Source organism: Papaver somniferum, chromosome 8 (assembly GCF_003573695.1).
Source record: "Papaver somniferum cultivar HN1 chromosome 8, ASM357369v1, whole genome shotgun sequence".
Taxonomy (NCBI): Eukaryota; Viridiplantae; Streptophyta; class Magnoliopsida; order Ranunculales; family Papaveraceae; genus Papaver; species Papaver somniferum.
In genome coordinates, this window is record NC_039365.1 from 29,346,659 (window position 1) to 29,365,637 (window position 18,979).

The 18,979-nt window shown below is 34.1% G+C and overlaps 2 protein-coding genes across 2 annotated transcripts; both read right to left on the minus strand.

The window, feature by feature from the left end:
* Positions 1-4,286: 4,286 nt before the first annotated feature.
* Positions 4,287-5,015, minus strand: LOC113305327. Its single transcript, XM_026554385.1, has 2 exons — positions 4,745-5,015; positions 4,287-4,600 (listed from the first exon to the last, which is right to left on the minus strand). Exons 1-2 carry the CDS (start codon positions 5,013-5,015, stop codon positions 4,287-4,289), a joined length of 585 nt encoding a protein of 194 aa, XP_026410170.1.
* Positions 5,016-6,329: 1,314 nt separating this feature from the next.
* Positions 6,330-15,250, minus strand: LOC113305328. Its single transcript, XM_026554386.1, has 3 exons — positions 15,150-15,250; positions 14,855-15,035; positions 6,330-7,148 (listed from the first exon to the last, which is right to left on the minus strand). The coding sequence occupies exons 1-3, from the start codon at positions 15,248-15,250 to the stop codon at positions 6,330-6,332; spliced, it is 1,101 nt and encodes a 366-aa protein (XP_026410171.1).
* Positions 15,251-18,979: the final 3,729 nt, after the last annotated feature.

The window sequence follows — 18,979 nt, forward strand, 5'->3', positions numbered from 1 at the left end:
ATAAAAAAAAACAGGCCTATTTCTGTAAAAATCCCTTAAAGGTTTAATATATGTACAATAAGATAAGAGTTTAAATAAATGTTTCTGTCAAACATCCGTTGAAATATCTTTTTTTAGTTTGAGAAACTCCTTAGTTTCAGTTATATGTTGTTCTGGAAAGTTACTAAGGATGTGCATAAATTGTGTTTTTACTTATATATAAAAAATGAAAATGAATTATGTTTAGAGTAAGTCTTATGGTCATCTTCCAAATTACATGCTACCTAACCATTTGGAATAAATTATGGAAGTGCAAGTCTAATGATGAAAGAATTCCAAAACGCCAAAAGGACTAACGCCGGGCGTTATTCCAATTGACCTCCACAAATATAGCTTATTAACCAATAAGATGGAGACGTTTTGTAGAATTCTTATTATATCTATAAGAACTCCTTATTATATCTATAAGGTTTTGTTGAGTCAAAACTCTTCCACCATACATACCGTCTAAAACGGACATCTAAAGCTATAATAGGTCTTCGTCCAACCATGAACCCATCAAGAGATGCCTTGTAGGCAATGCACAACCATTCAAACTCTTTAGTCTTCGGGTGGCTGCTCCAAATTGCAATGCTCCCTGGGTTCTTTTCTTTAATCTGTTGGCAAAACTCATGTACTAAATTGAGTTCAAACAAACGCAAAAAAGAATCACATTAACAACATACGCATGACTAACTACAACAATTTAACAGACACAAAAATTGGGGAGGCAATAGAGTTACTTGAAGCTATTTATATAGGATCCATGGGTCTGTACAAGGCAGCTATGCAATGCTCGGCGCACAGTCGTGGTTGGTAACTTAACATTATCATCCTTCATCAAGATTTCCTTCCTAATGGTTTTGGTCTTACACCTACTCTCATCTGCAATGTATCCCATGACTTTTTCCCTCAATATTTCTTCTGGCATGGGGATTTTTCGTCATCAGTATCAGTATCACCACCATACCACTCGTAATCTGGACTTGAAAAACCAGAGTGAAAATTATGACTTTACACAGTTGAGGATAAATTTGTCCATAAGAGGGGTGAAATGTGATGTGTTAGAGTTTTATGTGCATTAAAGGTTTAATATATGTACAATAAGATAAGAATTTAAATAAATGTTTGAGTCAAACATCAGTTAAAGTATCTTGTTTTAATTTGAGAAACTCCTTAGTTTCAGTTATCTGTTGTTTTGGAAAGTTACTAAGGATGTGTATAAATTGTGTTTTTTTTACTTATATATAAAAACATGAAAATGAATTATGTTTAGAGTAAGTCTTTTGGTCATCTTCCAAATTACATGCTACCTAACCATTTGGAATAAATTATGGAAGTACAATTCTAGTGATGAAAGAATTCAAAAATACCAAAAGGACTAACCTCGGGGTTTTTCCAATTGGAGCTCCACATATATAGCTTATTAACCAATAAGATGGAGACGTTTTGTAGAAATCTTATTCTATCTATAAGAACTCCTTATTATATCTATAAGGTTTTGTTGAGTTCTTAAAAAATCAATAATAAACCGTGATCCACCTATAACTAACAGGTTCGTGAGTTCACTGCGATTAATATTTAACATTCTATGTCACCCTACAAATGGCTCTGATATCAACACGTTCCATGATTTGTTAGAGATAACCCAAAAAAAAAAAAATCAATAAACACGTTTGAGGATTTGTTAGAGATAATAATTTTATCTCTAACATGTTCCAATATTTGTTAGAGATAATATAAAATAAATTAATAAATAAACTTTCAATCTTAAACTAACTAAACGTAATAATTAAAAATAGAATTTTAAAGAAACCAGACTCTATTATACTAATTAAGCATAATTAAAATATAATTATAAGAGATATGTAGGAATAGAGATACTTACAAAGTAGCCTTCATTTATTATATATACCTCCACACGAAAGTACACATTTTTTTTTTGCTCAATCACATATTTTTATTAATTGAATGGCCAAATTACAAAAGTTTTACGTCATAAAGATAACAAGAACATGAAAAAGACATAAAAATGAAAACCTAACAAAACCTGTAATAGACTACATTAGGCATTTCTATTCTTTTCAAAAAAGCAGGTCTTCCAGAGTATACCATTCTTTCACTAGCTTGTAATGCTGCTCCTCTCTTGGCTAAATCATCTGCAGAGAAGTTGATTTCTCTATAGCCATGCTGAAATACAATGCATTCTAGTTTTGTTTTTGCATTTATCCATCTTGATCTGAACATCCAAGGAATGCAATCATTGCAGAAATCATTTAGAACAGCTTTTGAGTCTAACCAGATAATTACCCTTGTAGCTTTCAGCACAAAATCCCACTCCGGTGCGCAAATTACTGACAGGATTTCAGTTGTATACTTTGTAGCAGTCCCAATTCCTCCAGCCATTGCTCCAATAACTTCACACATTGAATCCCTGGAAATAATACCAAAACCAGCTTCGCCTGGATTGCCAAAAGAGGAGCCATCACAACAGAATAAAATGAAACCTTGGCCTGGTGCTTCCCAATATTCTTTGATGCTACTATACTTTATGTGTCTCATACCTAGATGAAAGATATCAATGATGTTTTGATCATAACATTGTCCCCATTTTGTGCCTTTCATTCTGAATCCACCTTCATACACAGATTTCCGTATTTTCCTTTTGAACTCATTGAGCTGAGGAGGTTTTTCTTCAAAGAGTTTTTTGTTCCTTTGAAACCATAATTCTTTCATGATTGAACAAGTAGCAGTCATCCATATCGCCTTTACCAAGGGACTTTTTTGGTGAGATACTCTTTAGATATCATTGAAAGATTGAGGATTCTCAATACCAAAAATTGAACATATCCAAGTCCACATTTGTGTACTGAATTAACATTTCCACAAGGTGTGATCCATATTATCCTGTTCTTTTGTGCAAATGCAACATCTGGAAACCGTATCATAGCCATTTTTCCTCATAACTTCATCATCTATATAAATTTGATGTTGCAACTTCCAGATATTACATGCAATAGTTGGATGAAGAAATGGTTTCCAAATATAGTTTGGCCAGCTTACTTTAGGTTCTCTTGATCTTAGTTTCTCAACAGTTGCAGAAGTTGAGAACTTGCCTTTTAAGTCAGCACACCACACCATGATATCTTTTTCACCAGTGACTTCAGGTAAATTAACATCATCAAAATATTCTTTCATTTCATCTGGTATGTTCCAATTTGTTCCATCAAGTCGATCTTTAACCTTCATATCTATATTTCTTTTCACAAAGTCATTAAAACCAATGTCATTTATGATAGGCTTTTCCCCTAACCAGTTATCAAACCACACTGATATTTTTGAGCCATCACCAATGCACCACCCTAACATCATCTTGCAATGAAGACCAAGCCCATTTCAGTCCATACCAAACTGATGATTGCTTCCAATTTGTATTCCATTGACCATTTTTATCTGTATATTTGGCAATAAAGAAATAGCCCATTCTTCTTCTGAATTAAGAATCTTCCACATCATTTTCATCAATAGAGCTTTTTCCACAGTTTCTAGCCTTCTTATTCCCAGTCCTCCTTCACTGAAGGGTGTGCAGAATTTCTTCCATGACAGTGTCTTGAATTTTCTTACTTCACTATCTCCAGACCACAAAAAGTTCTTAATTATTTTTTCACATATCTTAATGACTGATGCAGGCCATTTATAGATAGCCATGTTATATAATGGAACACTACTTAATACTGACTTTATTAAGACTAACCTGTCTTGAAAAGATAGCATTTTGCCTTTCCATGTAGCCAATTTATCCTGAAACATCTCTACAATTGGTCACACCATCTCTACAATTTCCCAATATTTATCTGGAAATTTGGCCACTTTCATTCTTAACCTGTCACTAATTATCTACTTTTGTGCATTACTAACTCCATCAATGAAACATTTGCTTTTAACTTTGTTAATACACTGTCCAGAGCTGGATTGATATTGCTCAAGCAACTCCATGAGATTTTGAAAACTCTTTTTAGCACCATTACAAAAGATGAATACATCATCAGCAAAGAATAAGTGTGTTGGATGCATACCTTTTTTCACCACCATAGGAAGTATTTCTTCTTCATGAACCAATTTAGTTATATTCCTGCTAAGCACATCTTCCATTAGAATAAACAATAAGGGAGATAATGGATCTCCTTGCCGTAAGACCCTTCCCACAGAAAAGAATCCACATGGACCACCATTCACCATAACTGAGATTTTTGCAGATTGGAGAATAGTTAGTAACCATTTAAGGAAAACCAATACTTAAGAAGCACTTGCATGAAGAATTCCCAGCTGACTGCATCATATCCTTGAGATATGTCTAGTTTAAGTTCTACATTTCCCCTCCTTTTTTTCTTCATTTCATTTACCATTTCAGATGCTAGTAAGACTTGTTCTTGTATATTTCTTCCTTTGATATAAGCAGTCTGCTGAGGAGATACAAGATTATTCATTAAAGTACTCATTCTTAAAGTGATTAACTTTGTTATAATCTTGAAACTGACATTGCTTAAACCTATTGGTCTGAAATGAGCAGCTGTTTTTGCACCTTGACATTTTGGAATGAGAGTTAAAAAGCTGGAATTTAAACCCTTAGAAACAAATTTTCTACTTCAACAAAACTGAATTGCTTCTATAAGATCTTGATGAATTATTTCCCAACATGTTGTGTAGAATATTCCAGAAAAGCCACCTGGGCCAAGAGAACTATTTGCATCAATTGAAAACACAATAGCTTTAATTTCTTCTGTTGTTGGAGTAGCATCCAACATATCTTGACCTTCAGAGATGATTAAATTGGGAACAATATCAAGTAATGATTTTACAATGTTTACTTCCTTATACTGAAATCTGTTTTCAAAGTACTTGACCAGTTCAGCTGAAATTTTTTCTTGATCCATAATGATATTACCATTTGTATCTTCTAACTCACTTATTTGATTAATGGATTGCCTTATCTTCATATTTATATGAAAAAAATTTGTATTTGATGCTCCCTCCTTTACCCGTTTAATTCTTGGTTTTTGCTTTGTAAGAATACTTTTCTGCACTTCTTTGCTGGATAATTCATTTTAAGCTTCCACTAGAGTATTTAAAGCATTGTCATCAAATGGATCTTCATATGATTTTTCCATGGCCCTTTTGACTTTAACCTCAACTTTTTGTATCTTAATATCATCATTGCCAAACACACTCCAATTCCAGTCATTAAGGCATTGCTTAAGATTTTTTAACTTTTCTGATAAAAACAAAGGAAGGATCTCCTTTAATTTCTTGAGACCAACTATCTGAAACTACTTGTAAAAAATTTGGATGATGCATCCACATTTGTTACAAAATTTTAGGTGCATTATTTGGCTTTGGAACACTTGCACATCCTCCCATCAAAGGTGCATGATCAGATGCCATTCTTAATCCGACTTTGTATCCTCAATCACCATATATCTGTATCTACTTCTGATTAAAGACCACTCTATCTAGATTGCACAATATTCTTCTTGTCCCCTGCTGACAGTTAGACCATGAGTACTCCAAGCATGTTTTAGGAGCTTGAATAAGCTCACAATTATTTAAACAATTTGTAAAATCCAACATTGCAGTTTTATTAGGAGCTCTACCACCAACATTTTCTGCAATTGAAGTTAAGGTATTGAAATCTCCAAGTGCTATCGAAGTCTTTTGTAGTTCACTAATAATTTCCATTTCAGACCAAAGAAGTATTCTTTGAGTAATACCAACATGTGCATGAACTCCAGAAACTAGCACATCTCCAACACCCACTGTGATCATTTGACTTGAAATTGAAATTACTCGAGGAGTTGTAATATCTTGTTCCAAAATAACCATATGTTACCTTTTATATGTGAAAAAGTAGAATTATGAATTACCATACTCTACATTCCAGGCAGATTTAGTTTGTTGCAAAAAGAAGCACTACATTTTATTTTTGGTTCAGCTATCCATATAAGAGAAGGACTAAATTGCTTAACATAAGACCATAATTTATCTTGGTCCCTTGGTCTTTCTATGCCCCTTATATTCCAATATAAAATCTTCATTGATTGGATTGAGAGTTTTTTAAACTCCCTTTTCCAGGAGTTTTCCTAAAATTGTATTTAATAGGAATTGGTTTACTCACCTTTTGTTTCTCTGGAGTTTTGGTTGCAGATGTACTCGCAACTCTATTTTTGCTTGTTGTACTTACCATCTCCTTTTCTACTATTTTGTCCCAAGATGTTACAGGTATAGGCTCCTCAGTCACCTTCCCATTACTTACATTAACAAATTTGATAACAGTATTTTGCAAAGAATTCTGCTCTGCTACTTCCATAGTTTTTGAAACTTCCATGAATAACAGCTTTTTCTCTTTGTTCAGATCGTTTATTAGCAATAGACTCAAATCTTCTAGGATTAATAGATATGTTTTCCCTATTTGAAGTTAAAGTATTTGTTGCATCTATTGATTTAACCACAAAACCTTCTTCTTCTCTAGCATCAGGATTACAAATATCAAAAGGAATATCATTAACTGTAGGAGTAACCTGCAAAGATGGATTGATACCTTGTGAAGATGATTTATGAGTATTAACATTAGCAGCAGGTGTTTTGTTTTTATTTCTCTCCATATAACATTCAGTAACAAGATGCCCTACTATTTTGCAAGTGGAGCAGAATTTAGGACACTCATGAATCAACACCTCTTGAAAGAAACCTCCAAATTTTGTGTTAATCCAAATTTTGCTAGGAATTGGTTGGGCAAAGTCCACCTCAACCAAAACATTAGCATAATATCCAATCTCACATTTTGCAGTAGCTACATCTATCTTAATTGGAGTACCTATTTCATTACAGATTTCAAAAAGAATGTTCTCCTTCCAAAATTCAAGACCCAAACCAGGGAAGCGAATCCAAACTTGAGCTTCAGATGTTCTAGCATTAGCAGGACGAAAGTTTGATACCCGATTTCTTAATCTGAGAACTTGATAATTCACTTCACATTGTCCAGCTTTGATGTAATTTCGATCCACTTCATTATCCAATTTGATAGTGAGAAAGCCTTTTCCCAATGGAATAAGCTTGTATGCCCCAACTAATTTCTATTGTTGCCTTAAAATTATAGCTACATCGATGAACTTAATATTCTGTAAATTTAGACGACCTATTAACGAGAACTTCCATGGATTTAAAGCTTCTTCAAATAGATCATCAGGTAAATTTATTGATGGAACTTTTTTTCCAAAAGAAAACCCTAATTTATCTCCATTGAATTCATTAATTGAAGTGGTTTTAGGATCAGAATACATTGTAACCACTTAATTAATCTTACTAATCATGAAGATTCAGAAAACAAGGAAGTACGAAAAATTACCACCTGAATTAATGAGCTTTGGAGATCGAAAACGAAGAAAATTTTCGCCGAGTTAGTCGCGGATCTTCAGACAGTCTCTCTCCTCAACTCAGTCCGATCTAGAACTTTGTCTCTGACAAATCCAGTCACGAAAGTACACACTTAAACGAAGGAAAGAAACAAAACACTCAAACTCACAGAACACTCTTCCTACACCCTTTAGTAGATATCACACATAAAAATTAGAACTTGTCGCTTCCCTTTCACATATGGGATATTTATATAGGGAGAAGTTCACAACAAATAAAAGAGATAAGATTTTATTTTTCTTTGAAACTCTTATCACCATCTAAAAAAAACCGAAAAGTGGTTGACAAGTGGTAGACATATCCTAAAGTGGAAAATCTATGTAAGATTTAGTTTTTCTCTTTTTTGGAACAATAATTATCCTTTTTACTTTTACTTTTCTGAAAGCATATACGCGACCTTAATAAAAAGTGGAGTCGTCCCTGCTTTCGATACTTATATTGTAGTGTGAAAATGCTACGATCATGCCTTGGTATTTTCCCTATTTAGGGATGTTTAAATTTTAATATTTCCTCAACCAATATTTCAAGGATTTTATCCTTAGAGAATTCCGGAACAGTCATCCCTATTTGCGTGCAAATTTTCCATGCTTTCTGATTTTATTTCTTCACCCTCCACGATTTTTGATGAAGAAGGTTGCAAAATCATTTCGTCATTTTTGAGCACTTCAAAAATCTGTTTTTTGAACTCCTCTCTAGGGAGGTCCTCATTTCGCTGTTCTAGTACGAAATATGAGTAGAGAATTCTATAGGCATTGTTGAAGATGATGCAGATACCATTAGTTGACGCGCCACGAATGGCATGTTCAATGTTGATGGTTGTAGATGGGCACCGTTATATTTGTCCCATCATTTTATAAACAATTGCCTATATAAATAGCGAATATAACCCAATACGGATCAGTATCCTTTGGGATAGAATAATTCCATTTTAGAATCCGTGGAATCTCGTATAAGATTTTTAAAGACATTAGTCTTCTTTTATCATAAGATTGGATACTATCCCTAGCATACCTGTTTAAGGCGTCTAAAATATAACTAGGTAATATATGCTGACATGGTCCCCAAACAGTTTCCATGTTCGGAATCAACTTGGAAGTTCCTTAATTTGATTTAATCGGAAACCAATATACCAAGAATGAAAAAAAAAATTGTTTGGGCAGCATAAAGTATGCGTGTAAGCTTTAATATAATTAGTATAACTATATGATCTTGGTTTAATATGGGGATGATTCTTAAATTTTCTACGTGCATGAGGATTCATTCCCAGTCTCTGTAAAACAATACTTTAATAATCACGAATTTAGAAAAAGCAGGAGTACCATTATTATCCCCGGTATGATGAGTAATATTGACAGATCCTGTTGCTACCAGTATTTCTATAGTTTTACCATACTGTGGTAGGATATGATCTTTTAGACACATGCTAGCCACCTCTCCAAGTTCCCTATGAAGATGTTTGATTTGAATTGCAAGCAAGGGTATAAATGTATACAATAAAAATTGTGATTTTTCTTATGTTGAAGAATTATCCTTACCTTTATATATTAGGGTTTCCTTTAATCATCATAGGATTACTTTTATTCCTCTTCTTATGAGATGGGTAATAATATAAGGAGGCTTTCCTCTATATAGATTGCAGTCCATCTTTCCCCTGAAAAATTCACGAGTTAAAAAGTCAGGTAGAGAATTAGTTTCTCCCTTTATGTATTCAATCATAAAATCGAAAGTTGATAAAATTTCTTGCCATCTTACAAAAATTGCTAACATCTTTTACCAGTACTTCTTTTGCTTCTTGACAGTCCACTCTAATAAGAAATTCATGGTTTAACAAACCTGTTAGAGCACTACTCGGTCAAACTCGCAAGAGTTTCTATCTCAAGCTTGTTTGTCAAGTTTAGTGATCAAAACTATAAGTATCGATTTCTAGTCTACTTATAGCTATGTCTCGGACTAGGATAGATTGTGTAGTTGAGCTTTAGATTCACGGCGTTCATCAATTGAAGACGAAGAACTACTAAGGAGAGCTTGTGGAACTTCATCAACATATGTGGAGACTAAAACTCATCTATCACTCTGAAAGTCTATTTCTACGCTATCTCCTATTTGAGACAAAAGTCGTATGGATATATAACATTTGATTTATACACATTTGATATTTCTAGTTGAGTTTAACTCGCTTACATATTTCTCGAAATATGTGTTGGTAAGATTTCGCTTTAACCAAGTTCATCTTATATTCTTGACGAAAGTCAAAAGATGATCATGTGAAAGTCGTATGGTAACATCTTATATGATTTGTGTGAGATAGTCATTTGATGTAGACTCGGAATGTTTCGTATTGATCATTCTATTACTTGGAAATTGCTTCGAAGCTAATAGTTTGTGTGAGACAGCTATTGTCGCCTTCTAAGAATATTTCAATGATTGAAATGAAGTTGAGAACACTTAACCATAATTGGATTATAAACATAGTATGCGTACTGGAATATGTGTTGATCCAAGACCGGTGTAGTATGCGTACCCATACGCGTACTGGCGAAGTCAGGTAAAGTCCGGGAGCCTTGGTATACGTACTCGTACGCATATTGGCGAACTCATTTGAAGTCCGGGAACTTTGGTATGCGTATCCGTGCGCAACTGATTTCAACTGATGTTTGGATGTGTGACAGTATGCGTACCCGTTTGCGTACTGTCGAACACAGTCCAAGTACGGCTACTTAAGTATGCGTACCCATTTGCATACTTGAGTGAGTTATGTTCTAAAATCGGTTATGTCATGAACCAATACATTAATACAATATTGCGTATTGTCGAACACAGTCCAAGTCCGGCTACTTAAGTATGCGTACCCATTTGCATACTTGAGTGAGTTATGTTCTAAAATCGGTTATGTCATGAACCAATACATTAATATAATAAGGAATATAATCTTTTGCAAATCGTGGGTATATTGTTCATGAATCGATTCGAGTGAATCAAACCGATTTTGCTTCAATTGTATCTTGTATACTTCTATGAGAATATAAACAATTGAACAACTCTAGAACTAGTTTTATTTGAGTCATTTGAACTAGTTTTGGTTAAGATGAATATGGTTGATATGAAAGTGTTCATATGTCTAACTTAGGTTAACTATTGTTGAGCCAACAAGGTGTACACGTTTAGGCATGGTTACTCATATCTTAATGAAGGTACATTTCATTTATGTGTAACAAGCTAAGTTCAATATAACGGTTGAAAGATATTATCTTGTGTCTAATCAGGTTTCATCTAACGATGAATATTGAATGCTTTTTTTCCAAGGTAACATTGATTGCAAACCCTGATTTGAAAACTATATAAGGGAGAACTCTAGCAACTTGGAAACCTAATCCCCACACCTCCTATGTGATACTAGTTGCGACTAGAATCGATTCTCCTTTAGCCTTAGGTTTTTTCCAAACCCTGTACCTGAACGACTTGAAGAATTCATTGGGATTGTGAAGCCAAACCCAACTATTGTCTTTGAAGTTTCGTGTTCTGATCTTACTTTATACTACCGTGTTGAGTACTATCTTCTTTAAGATTTGGTCGAGATTTAACTCATATATGTAAGATTTAAAGAAGTCACAAACATCTTCGTCTCATTGCTTGTGATTCCACAATATCTTATTTCGCTAGCATACGATTAAGATTATTATGAGGTGATTGATAATACTAGGTTGTTCTTTGGGAATATAAGTCTGGTTTGTCAATTGGTTCCTGTGCACCTTGATTTATCAAAAGACGGAACAAAACTCATAGGTATTTCTGTAGGAGACAGATTTATCTATCTCAATATACTTTTCTGTGTGAGACAGATTTGTTTATCAAGTCTTTGACTTTGGTTCGTAGCAACTCTTAGTTGTGGGTGAGATCAGCTAAGGGAATCAAGTGCGTAGATACCTGCTGGGGTTCAGAGACGTAAGGAGCGCAACTGTACCTTGATCAATGTGAGATTGATTAGGGCTCAACTACATTCCAGTCTCAAGTTCATTGGTAGTAAGCTAGTGTCTGTAGCGGCTTAATATAAAATGGTGTTCAAAGCTGGACTAGGTCCCGGGGTTTTTCTGCATTTGTGGTTTCCTTGTTAACAAAATTTCTGTTGTCTGTGTTATTTCTTTCGGCATTATATTTGTTTATATAATTGAAATATCATAGGTTGTGCGTTAAGTTCAATCAGTTATTGAATCCGGCCTCTGGGTTGTTGATTGAATTGATTGACACTTGGATATTGGTTTGTGATGCCGTACAAGTTATTTCTATTATTCAATAGGACTCGCAAATTCCTATTTATTTGATTGCAGATTGAATTGAAAAATTGAGATATTAACTCCTTGATATACTTTTCTAAAGATTGAGTCTGACTGTATAATTGATTATCTTGAAAGTATATTGGAGTTTGTCCATACAGATCGCTAAACGAAATATTGGGTGTGGTTGTTAGACCCCCGCTTTTTCAAAATCACTTTCGAATTTTGTAACACAATGTATTATTGATAAAACTTCTTTATTAATCGTTGAATAATTTTATTGTGCCGATTTTCATAACCCATAGATAAACCGAACTGATTTTTCTTTCCCATGAATTCATTTTTTAAGAATTCCTCAATAAACAACATCAGAAGCGGCTGTCTCAACTATTTTATAAGCCATTGGATTAGATATAGTGAGACATGGTAGTTCCTTGGTTTTAGCTTTAATTTTCCTAACTTCCCTTGTATGTCCACTGCTCCAATTAACATGATTTTTCAGGGTCTGGCATATAAAGGTTTGCTATCTTTAGCTAAGTCTATATAGAAGTCTGCAATATGATTAAGGCTCCCTAAAATTCTCTATAATTGTCTCTTATCCCTTATTTCATCAGGAAATTTGCCAGCAAAAGATATAGCTCGTTCTATTGGTACTATAATACCCTTATCAATATTGTGACTAAGAAATCTAACTTGAGTTTGGAATTTATTTTTTTTCTCTTTTGCAGAAACTACTAAACCAGCTTGCTTCACTATTTTTAAGAAGATTGATAAATGTTTCAAGTGTTGTTCAATGGATTCAGAATATATCAACACATCATTAATGTAAACAACCGTAAAGGTTGTTATTCAGAATATGATTTAAATATGTTATTCATAATATGTTGGAATTCTGACGGGGAATTTTTTAACCCAAATGGCATAACATTCCATTCATCATGTCCAAAAGGACTGTGAATGTTGTTTTATACTCCTTCCGTTTTTGGAAAAGTGTTACTTTCACTTTTTCATTTTAGCCTAAAAATAGGTCAAATTAAAAAAAAAATGAAAGTAACACTTTTCCAGAAACGGAGGTAGTAATTATCTTTTTCAGCATTATGTTTTATATTCTAAAAGGTATTTTTTATTAGGGATTAGAAATCTAATCCACCTTAATGCTTTATTTAAAGGTTTATAATTTATTACTAATTACCTCAGAACTCCTCTTTCTAGTTAAGCTGCTTTTTCAACTTAGAAGGTTGGACAACTCCAAAGAGAATAACTTTTTCTAACTAAACCTTTATCTAGTAAGTCCAGAATTTCAGACTTGCATATTTCTAATAATTTATTGTTCATCTGAATTGGTCTAACCTTAGTAGGAATCATTTTAAAAAAAAAAATTTGGTTCATTAGGCAGCTCAACTATGTGTTGTTTTCTCTCCCATAATGCATTAGGGATTTCAGCACAGACTTCTTTTATGAGTAGATCATTCATATCTTTAATTTGTTTTTGAAGTCCGGAATACGTCAGTTTCTCTTCTATTTTCTTATGTTGGATTTCCTATTTCAGAAAAAATAGGAACTTTTCTTTGTGTTTGATTATATCTTGGATATGACTAATAAATTTTTGTTTTGGTTCTGAAACAAATTCAAATATAATTTTATGACCCTGATTGAGAGTTTCGGTTCCTGTATTACTAATTTGTAATTAATGGATATAACATATACAAGAATGGAGTTCCTTATATGCATGACTGAGATGAATTCTTGGCCGTAATAAATGGTGTTTCTAAAAAAAATAAAAAGATATCACATACTGCGGCATCAGATAACTTATAATTAATTATCAGTCTGTTTCCATCTACCGTGTTATGAACTTGGATGGTCTTACTAAAGTATTTTATCAGTACCAATCCTCCATTTAAAGTGAACTAGTTGGAATTATACGAGTTAGAGCCTTACTAATCTTATGATCCAAGAGCAATTATTTACCAGTGTTATACTTTCCATGTAGTTCGGAACCGTTCAGTTAAGTTCAAACCTTTTCCATTTTTATCTAAGAACAATTATTTTTGACTTATCTTTTCTTAACTAAAAGTTCACTATTTAAAACCTCGCATAAAGAAAAATCATTTCGTGAGTTATCGAGGGCTGGACTTCTAATCCCTAGAGAATTTAGAGGCTCTGGATCAAACCTTCGTCCATAGGCTTACAAAGAGATTTTCAAACCTTTTTTTTTTAAGTTATGGAAGAGGTTTCTGAACTAAAATCAGCATTCATTACAGGATTTGGAGATCCAACAGAGACATTTTTGCTCAAAAAAGTTGTAAATCCTTTAGAACAAGAAATTTATAAACCCGATGAAGTTTATGTTACAACTTCAAATGGCATTTACAAAAGGAATCAAATACATATTCTCTCCGTCCCAAATTATGTGAGCTAGTTGCTTTTAAATTTTATCCCATAATAAATGAGCTATTTCACTAATCAATGGGGTATTTCTAAAACTACCCTTTTAATTTATTATTGTTACCATAAGAAATATGTATAATTTGTTTTAAAATGCTTTTCAACGGTATAAAGTTTACGAAAAACCGTGGTGTAGTTTAAGAGATAAATCATTTCTAAATTTTAGTAGTTATTATCCATAAGGGTATAATTGTGAAAAATACTTAAACATACTCCCCTTTCCTCCTTTTCTTAAAAATTGTGCAAACTACAACTAGCTCAACTAATTTGGGACGGAAGGAGTACATAAATTTTTCCACAACAAAAAACATGACTGCTAATTGTGGGTACCAGTTCACTGGGTGGGTACCAGATCCTATGTAAGCTCCATTGTTCCTCAAAACTTATCCAACTAGACCTATCAAACTTGCTTCCGGTATAGCCATGCGCTTCATATCCTTCCAAAAAACAAAGCCTAAAGGGAAAAAATTATCGCACAACTTCCAAGCGGTTATCCAATTATCACTGATATAGAAGAGTTCACAGTCAGTCATAAATTTTGATTCCAGCAGCATCTTTCTGCAATCTTCTTGCATTTCCAAAACCACAGCAACAGTTAGGGTACCCGCACAGTCAAAGTCATTCATAGAAGAACCAAAATTCTATACATTGTTCGAAGGATAGTCAGAAAGCTTCACGAATTTCAACCCTTGAATGTCCAGAGATAGATTCTCCAATTCTTCTAAGATGGTGCCAACTTTACGCTCTTTCAAAGCACGAGGTTTAGTTACGAGGAAAGTTAGGTTTCTATTGAAACAAGATTGTAGAGCAGTCTTGACTCCATGATTTCTGAAATAATATTCGGTAAAATTTTCCACCTGACCAACAACTTTGCCAGTTGGAGACAATAATACTAGCTCCTTGGATTCCTATTGCAGCCTCTGTGGTTCGTTACCGAACAACAGTTCCATATCTTCTTTTGCAGCTGAATCCGTCCTAACGTACATCACATCCATTTTAAACACTTCACCAAGGCTCTTCGCTAAATTCGTAGCTGCAAACATCGCATTATCACCTTGTTAGAAATACACCTGTGATGTAATACTCAAGCCACCAAGAATGTTCTAGAATGAGATATACATGGAATAGTTTTTGTTTTCTAGGAAACTTAAAGATAGGAAATACTTGCATAACAAGTATTGAGAATTGTATAAATATGTATTCCAGTTGTATTAACTTTATATATTGAAAATCAATAACTTTATATATTAAAAATCAATATAATTACCTCTTCTCTAAACTCTTATGTCTCTTTTCTAAATATAAACAATATCAAAACTCGACTTGATATCATCCTTGTTTGATTCTCCATAACTTCCGCATCTTCTACAATCTCCACAATTTCAACTATTCTGAATTCTTCTCAATCTATGATGGCTTCTTCTGTTTTTTCACAACCACATCACATCATCATTGTTAAGCTTGATGAAACAAATTATTCTCTTTGGCGTGCTCAGTTCTTACCTTATCTACAAGGATACAAACTTGATGGTTTTATCAATGGTAAAAAATCCAGCCCTGTTGCAACTCTTGAAAACACAACAAACCCTAATCATGAATATACTGCTTGGATGAAACAAGATAGAATTCGTCTTGGTTGGATCTTTTTTTCTCTTACTCCTGCTGTTTTACACAAAGTTCATCGTCTCACCACCTCACAGGAATTTTGGTCTTCTCTTGAGTCTTTATTTGCTTATAAGTATAATGCTCATATTCATCATCTCCAGTATGAACTACGTGCTTTGAAGAAGGGTTCTCTTTCTATGAGAGAATATATTGATCGTGCTCGTGATATTGTTGATAGTTTAGCTGCTGCTGATACTACAGTTACCAACACTGAATTACGTCATTGTATTCTGGCTGGTTTGGATTCTTCTTATGATGCTATTGTTACTTACCTTACTACCTCCATGGGTACTATGAATCTTGAATACTTTATCACTTATCTTCCCACCTTTGAGCCACGCGTGGAGCAACAAAGCAAATCTCTGCTTTCTCAACCTATTTCTAATGTTGTTGCTTCTGCAAGAACACCGATGTTGAACTCAAACTCTCAACAAAAAAGTGGTACTGGACAACAATTTGCTAATACTCGTGATAAACTTCCTTGTCAACTATGTGATAAAGCTGGTCATCCTGCTCATCTCCGCTGGAAGCGTTTTGATCACACTTTTCGACCACAACCTCCTCGTCGTCCATGAAACACGCCTGGTCAGACTGATGCTTCCCTCGTGCCTATCTTGCTCAAGCACCAAGGTCACCATCTTCTGCTCCTTGGGTTCCTGACAGTGGAACGACTGATCATATTACCAATGATTTCTCTCGATTACAACTTCCATCATAATACAATGATCCTGATCAGATTAGATTGGGTAATGGTGCTTCTGTTCCGATTTCTCATGTTGGTTCTTCTATTCTAGGAACCCCTGATCGTAAGTTATATCTTAAAAACACAATCTATACTCCTCAGATTTCTCATCCTGATTTTTGCCTTGTGAAGGATCGATGTATGGGGAAGGTACTTCTACGCAGACGTAGGAAAGGTGGTATCTGTTAGAGCACTGCTCGGTCAAACTCGCATGCGTTGCTATCTCAAGCATGTTTTTCAATGTTAGTGATCAAGACTGTAAGTCTTGATTTCTAGTCTACTTATAGCTAAGTCTCGTACTAGGATCAGAATTGTAGTTGTGTTCAATACTCCATGGCGATCATCATACAAAGACGAAGAACTACTCAAGGAACTGGTGGAACTTCATCGACTAAAAGGTATGTGGAGACTTGAACTTATTTATCACTCAAAAGTCTATCTACTATATCTCCTATCTTGAGACAAAAGTCATTTTGCTATATAAACTTTGATGATACACATTTGCTATTTCGAGCCGAGTTTATCTCGCTTATCTATTTTTCGAAATATGTGTTGGTAAGCTTTCGCTTTGTCCAAGTTCATCTTTACTAATGATGAAAATCATATTAAGTTTCAATTACTTGAAAATTGCTTTGACGAAAAATAGTGGGTGAACAACAATTATATAACGTCCTCTAAGAATGTTTAAATGATTGAAATGAGAGTTTATATTATATAACCATGGTTGGATATAAACACCGTGTGGTAATACATATGTGTGCAAGTTCTTATTCCTTGAACCAAAGTATGCGTACTTTGCTGCTTAGGAAAACCGAAACTAGAGTCCGCGTACTGTCAGAGGTTCTCATCCCGAGAATTTCTGTTGGAGTTTGTGAACTGAAAACAAACTTATTCCGGGTACTTAAGTCCGCGTACTTAAGTTGGTTATTTTCTAAAAGCGATTACTCGTCAACTTAAACTTATATAAACTAAGGAATGAAAGTTTGCAAACCGTGGCTATAAAGTTCATGAATCGATTCAAGTGAATCAAACGTTTTTGCTTCGATTGTGTCTTGTATACTTCTATAAGATCTAAGCAATTGAACAACTCTCTAACTAGTTCATTTGAGTCATTTGAACTAGTTTTGGTAAATAAAAATATGGTTGATATGAAAGTGCTCATATGGCTAACCATTTGGTTAACTACTGTTGAACCAACTAGATGTACATGTTTGGGTACGGTTACACAAACCTAAATAAACGTGCATTTCATTTGTGTGTAACAAGCTAAGTTTCGATCTAACGGTTGAAAGATATTAGCTTGAATCTAATCAGGTTTTCATCTAACGGTGAATATTGAATGTTTTGTTACTAAGCTAACATTGATTCAAAACCCTGATTTGAAAGACTATATAAAGGAGAACTCTAGCAACTGGGAAACCTAATCCCCACACCTCTTGTGCGATACTAGTTGTATTATCTAGAGTTGATTCTCCTTTAACCTTAGGTTTCTATCGAGAACTTGTAGGTTAACGACTTGAAGACTTCATTGGGATTGTGAAGCCAGACCGATACTACTTTTTTGTAGTTGTATGATCTGATCTTGATGTTTCTATCGTACTAAGTACAATCGTAAGACTGACTTGAGATTGATATCTACGATCGACAGAATATAAAAGAAGTCATAAATGTCTTCGTCTCATCGTTTGTGATTCCGCAATATCTTATTTCGCTAGTCGATTAAGATTATTGTGAGGTGATTGATAATTCTAGGTTGTTCTTCAGGAATATAAGTCCGGGTTATCAATTGGTTCTTATTCACCTTGATTTATCAAAAGACGAAACAAAAACTCGTAGGTATTTTTGTGAGAGACAGATTTATTAATTACCGTAGACTTTTCCGTGTGATACAGATTTGTTTATTAAAGTCTTCGACTTTGGGTCGTATCAACTCTTAGTTGTGGGTGAGATCAGATAAGAGAATTAAGTGCATAGTATCCTGCCGGGATCATAGACGTAAGGAGCGCAACTGTACCTTGGATCAGTGTGAGATTGATTGGGGTTCAACTACAGTCCAGACCGAAGTTAGTTTATAGTAACCTAGTGTATGTAGCGGCTTAATACAGTGTATGTTCAATCAAGATTAGGTCCCGGGGTCTTTCAGCATTTGCAGTTTCCTCGTTAACAAAACTTGTGGTGTCTGTGTTATTTCTTTTCCGCATTATATTTTGTTATATAATTGAAATATCAAAGGTTGTGCGTTCAATCGATCAATTGGGAAATACAACCTTTGGTTGTTGATTAAAATTGATTGATCCTTGAACATTGGTCTTTGGTACCGTTCAAGTGATTTCTCTTGTATTCAATTAGACTCACAGATTTCTAT

What these genes read in the sequence shown, in the direction of transcription:
- LOC113305327 (XM_026554385.1), bottom strand. Translation starts at nt 5,015, where the DNA reads ATGAAGATAAGGCAATCCATTAATCAAATAAGTGAGTTAGAAGATACA. An exon ending in AAATAGTTCTCTTGGCCCAG is followed by an intron (nt 4,601 to 4,744) that starts GTGGCTTTTCTG and finishes CAAAATGTCAAG; the next exon opens with GTGCAAAAACAGCTGCTCAT.
- LOC113305328 (XM_026554386.1), bottom strand. Translation starts at nt 15,250, where the DNA reads ATGTTTGCAGCTACGAATTTAGCGAAGAGCCTTGGTGAAGTGTTTAAA. An exon ending in GCAAAAGAAGATATGGAACT is followed by an intron (nt 15,036 to 15,149) that starts GTTGTTCGGTAA and finishes ATATTATTTCAG; the next exon opens with AAATCATGGAGTCAAGACTG. An exon ending in CTGACTATCCTTCGAACAAT is followed by an intron (nt 7,149 to 14,854) that starts GTATAGAATTTT and finishes AGGCAACAATAG; the next exon opens with AAATTAGTTGGGGCATACAA.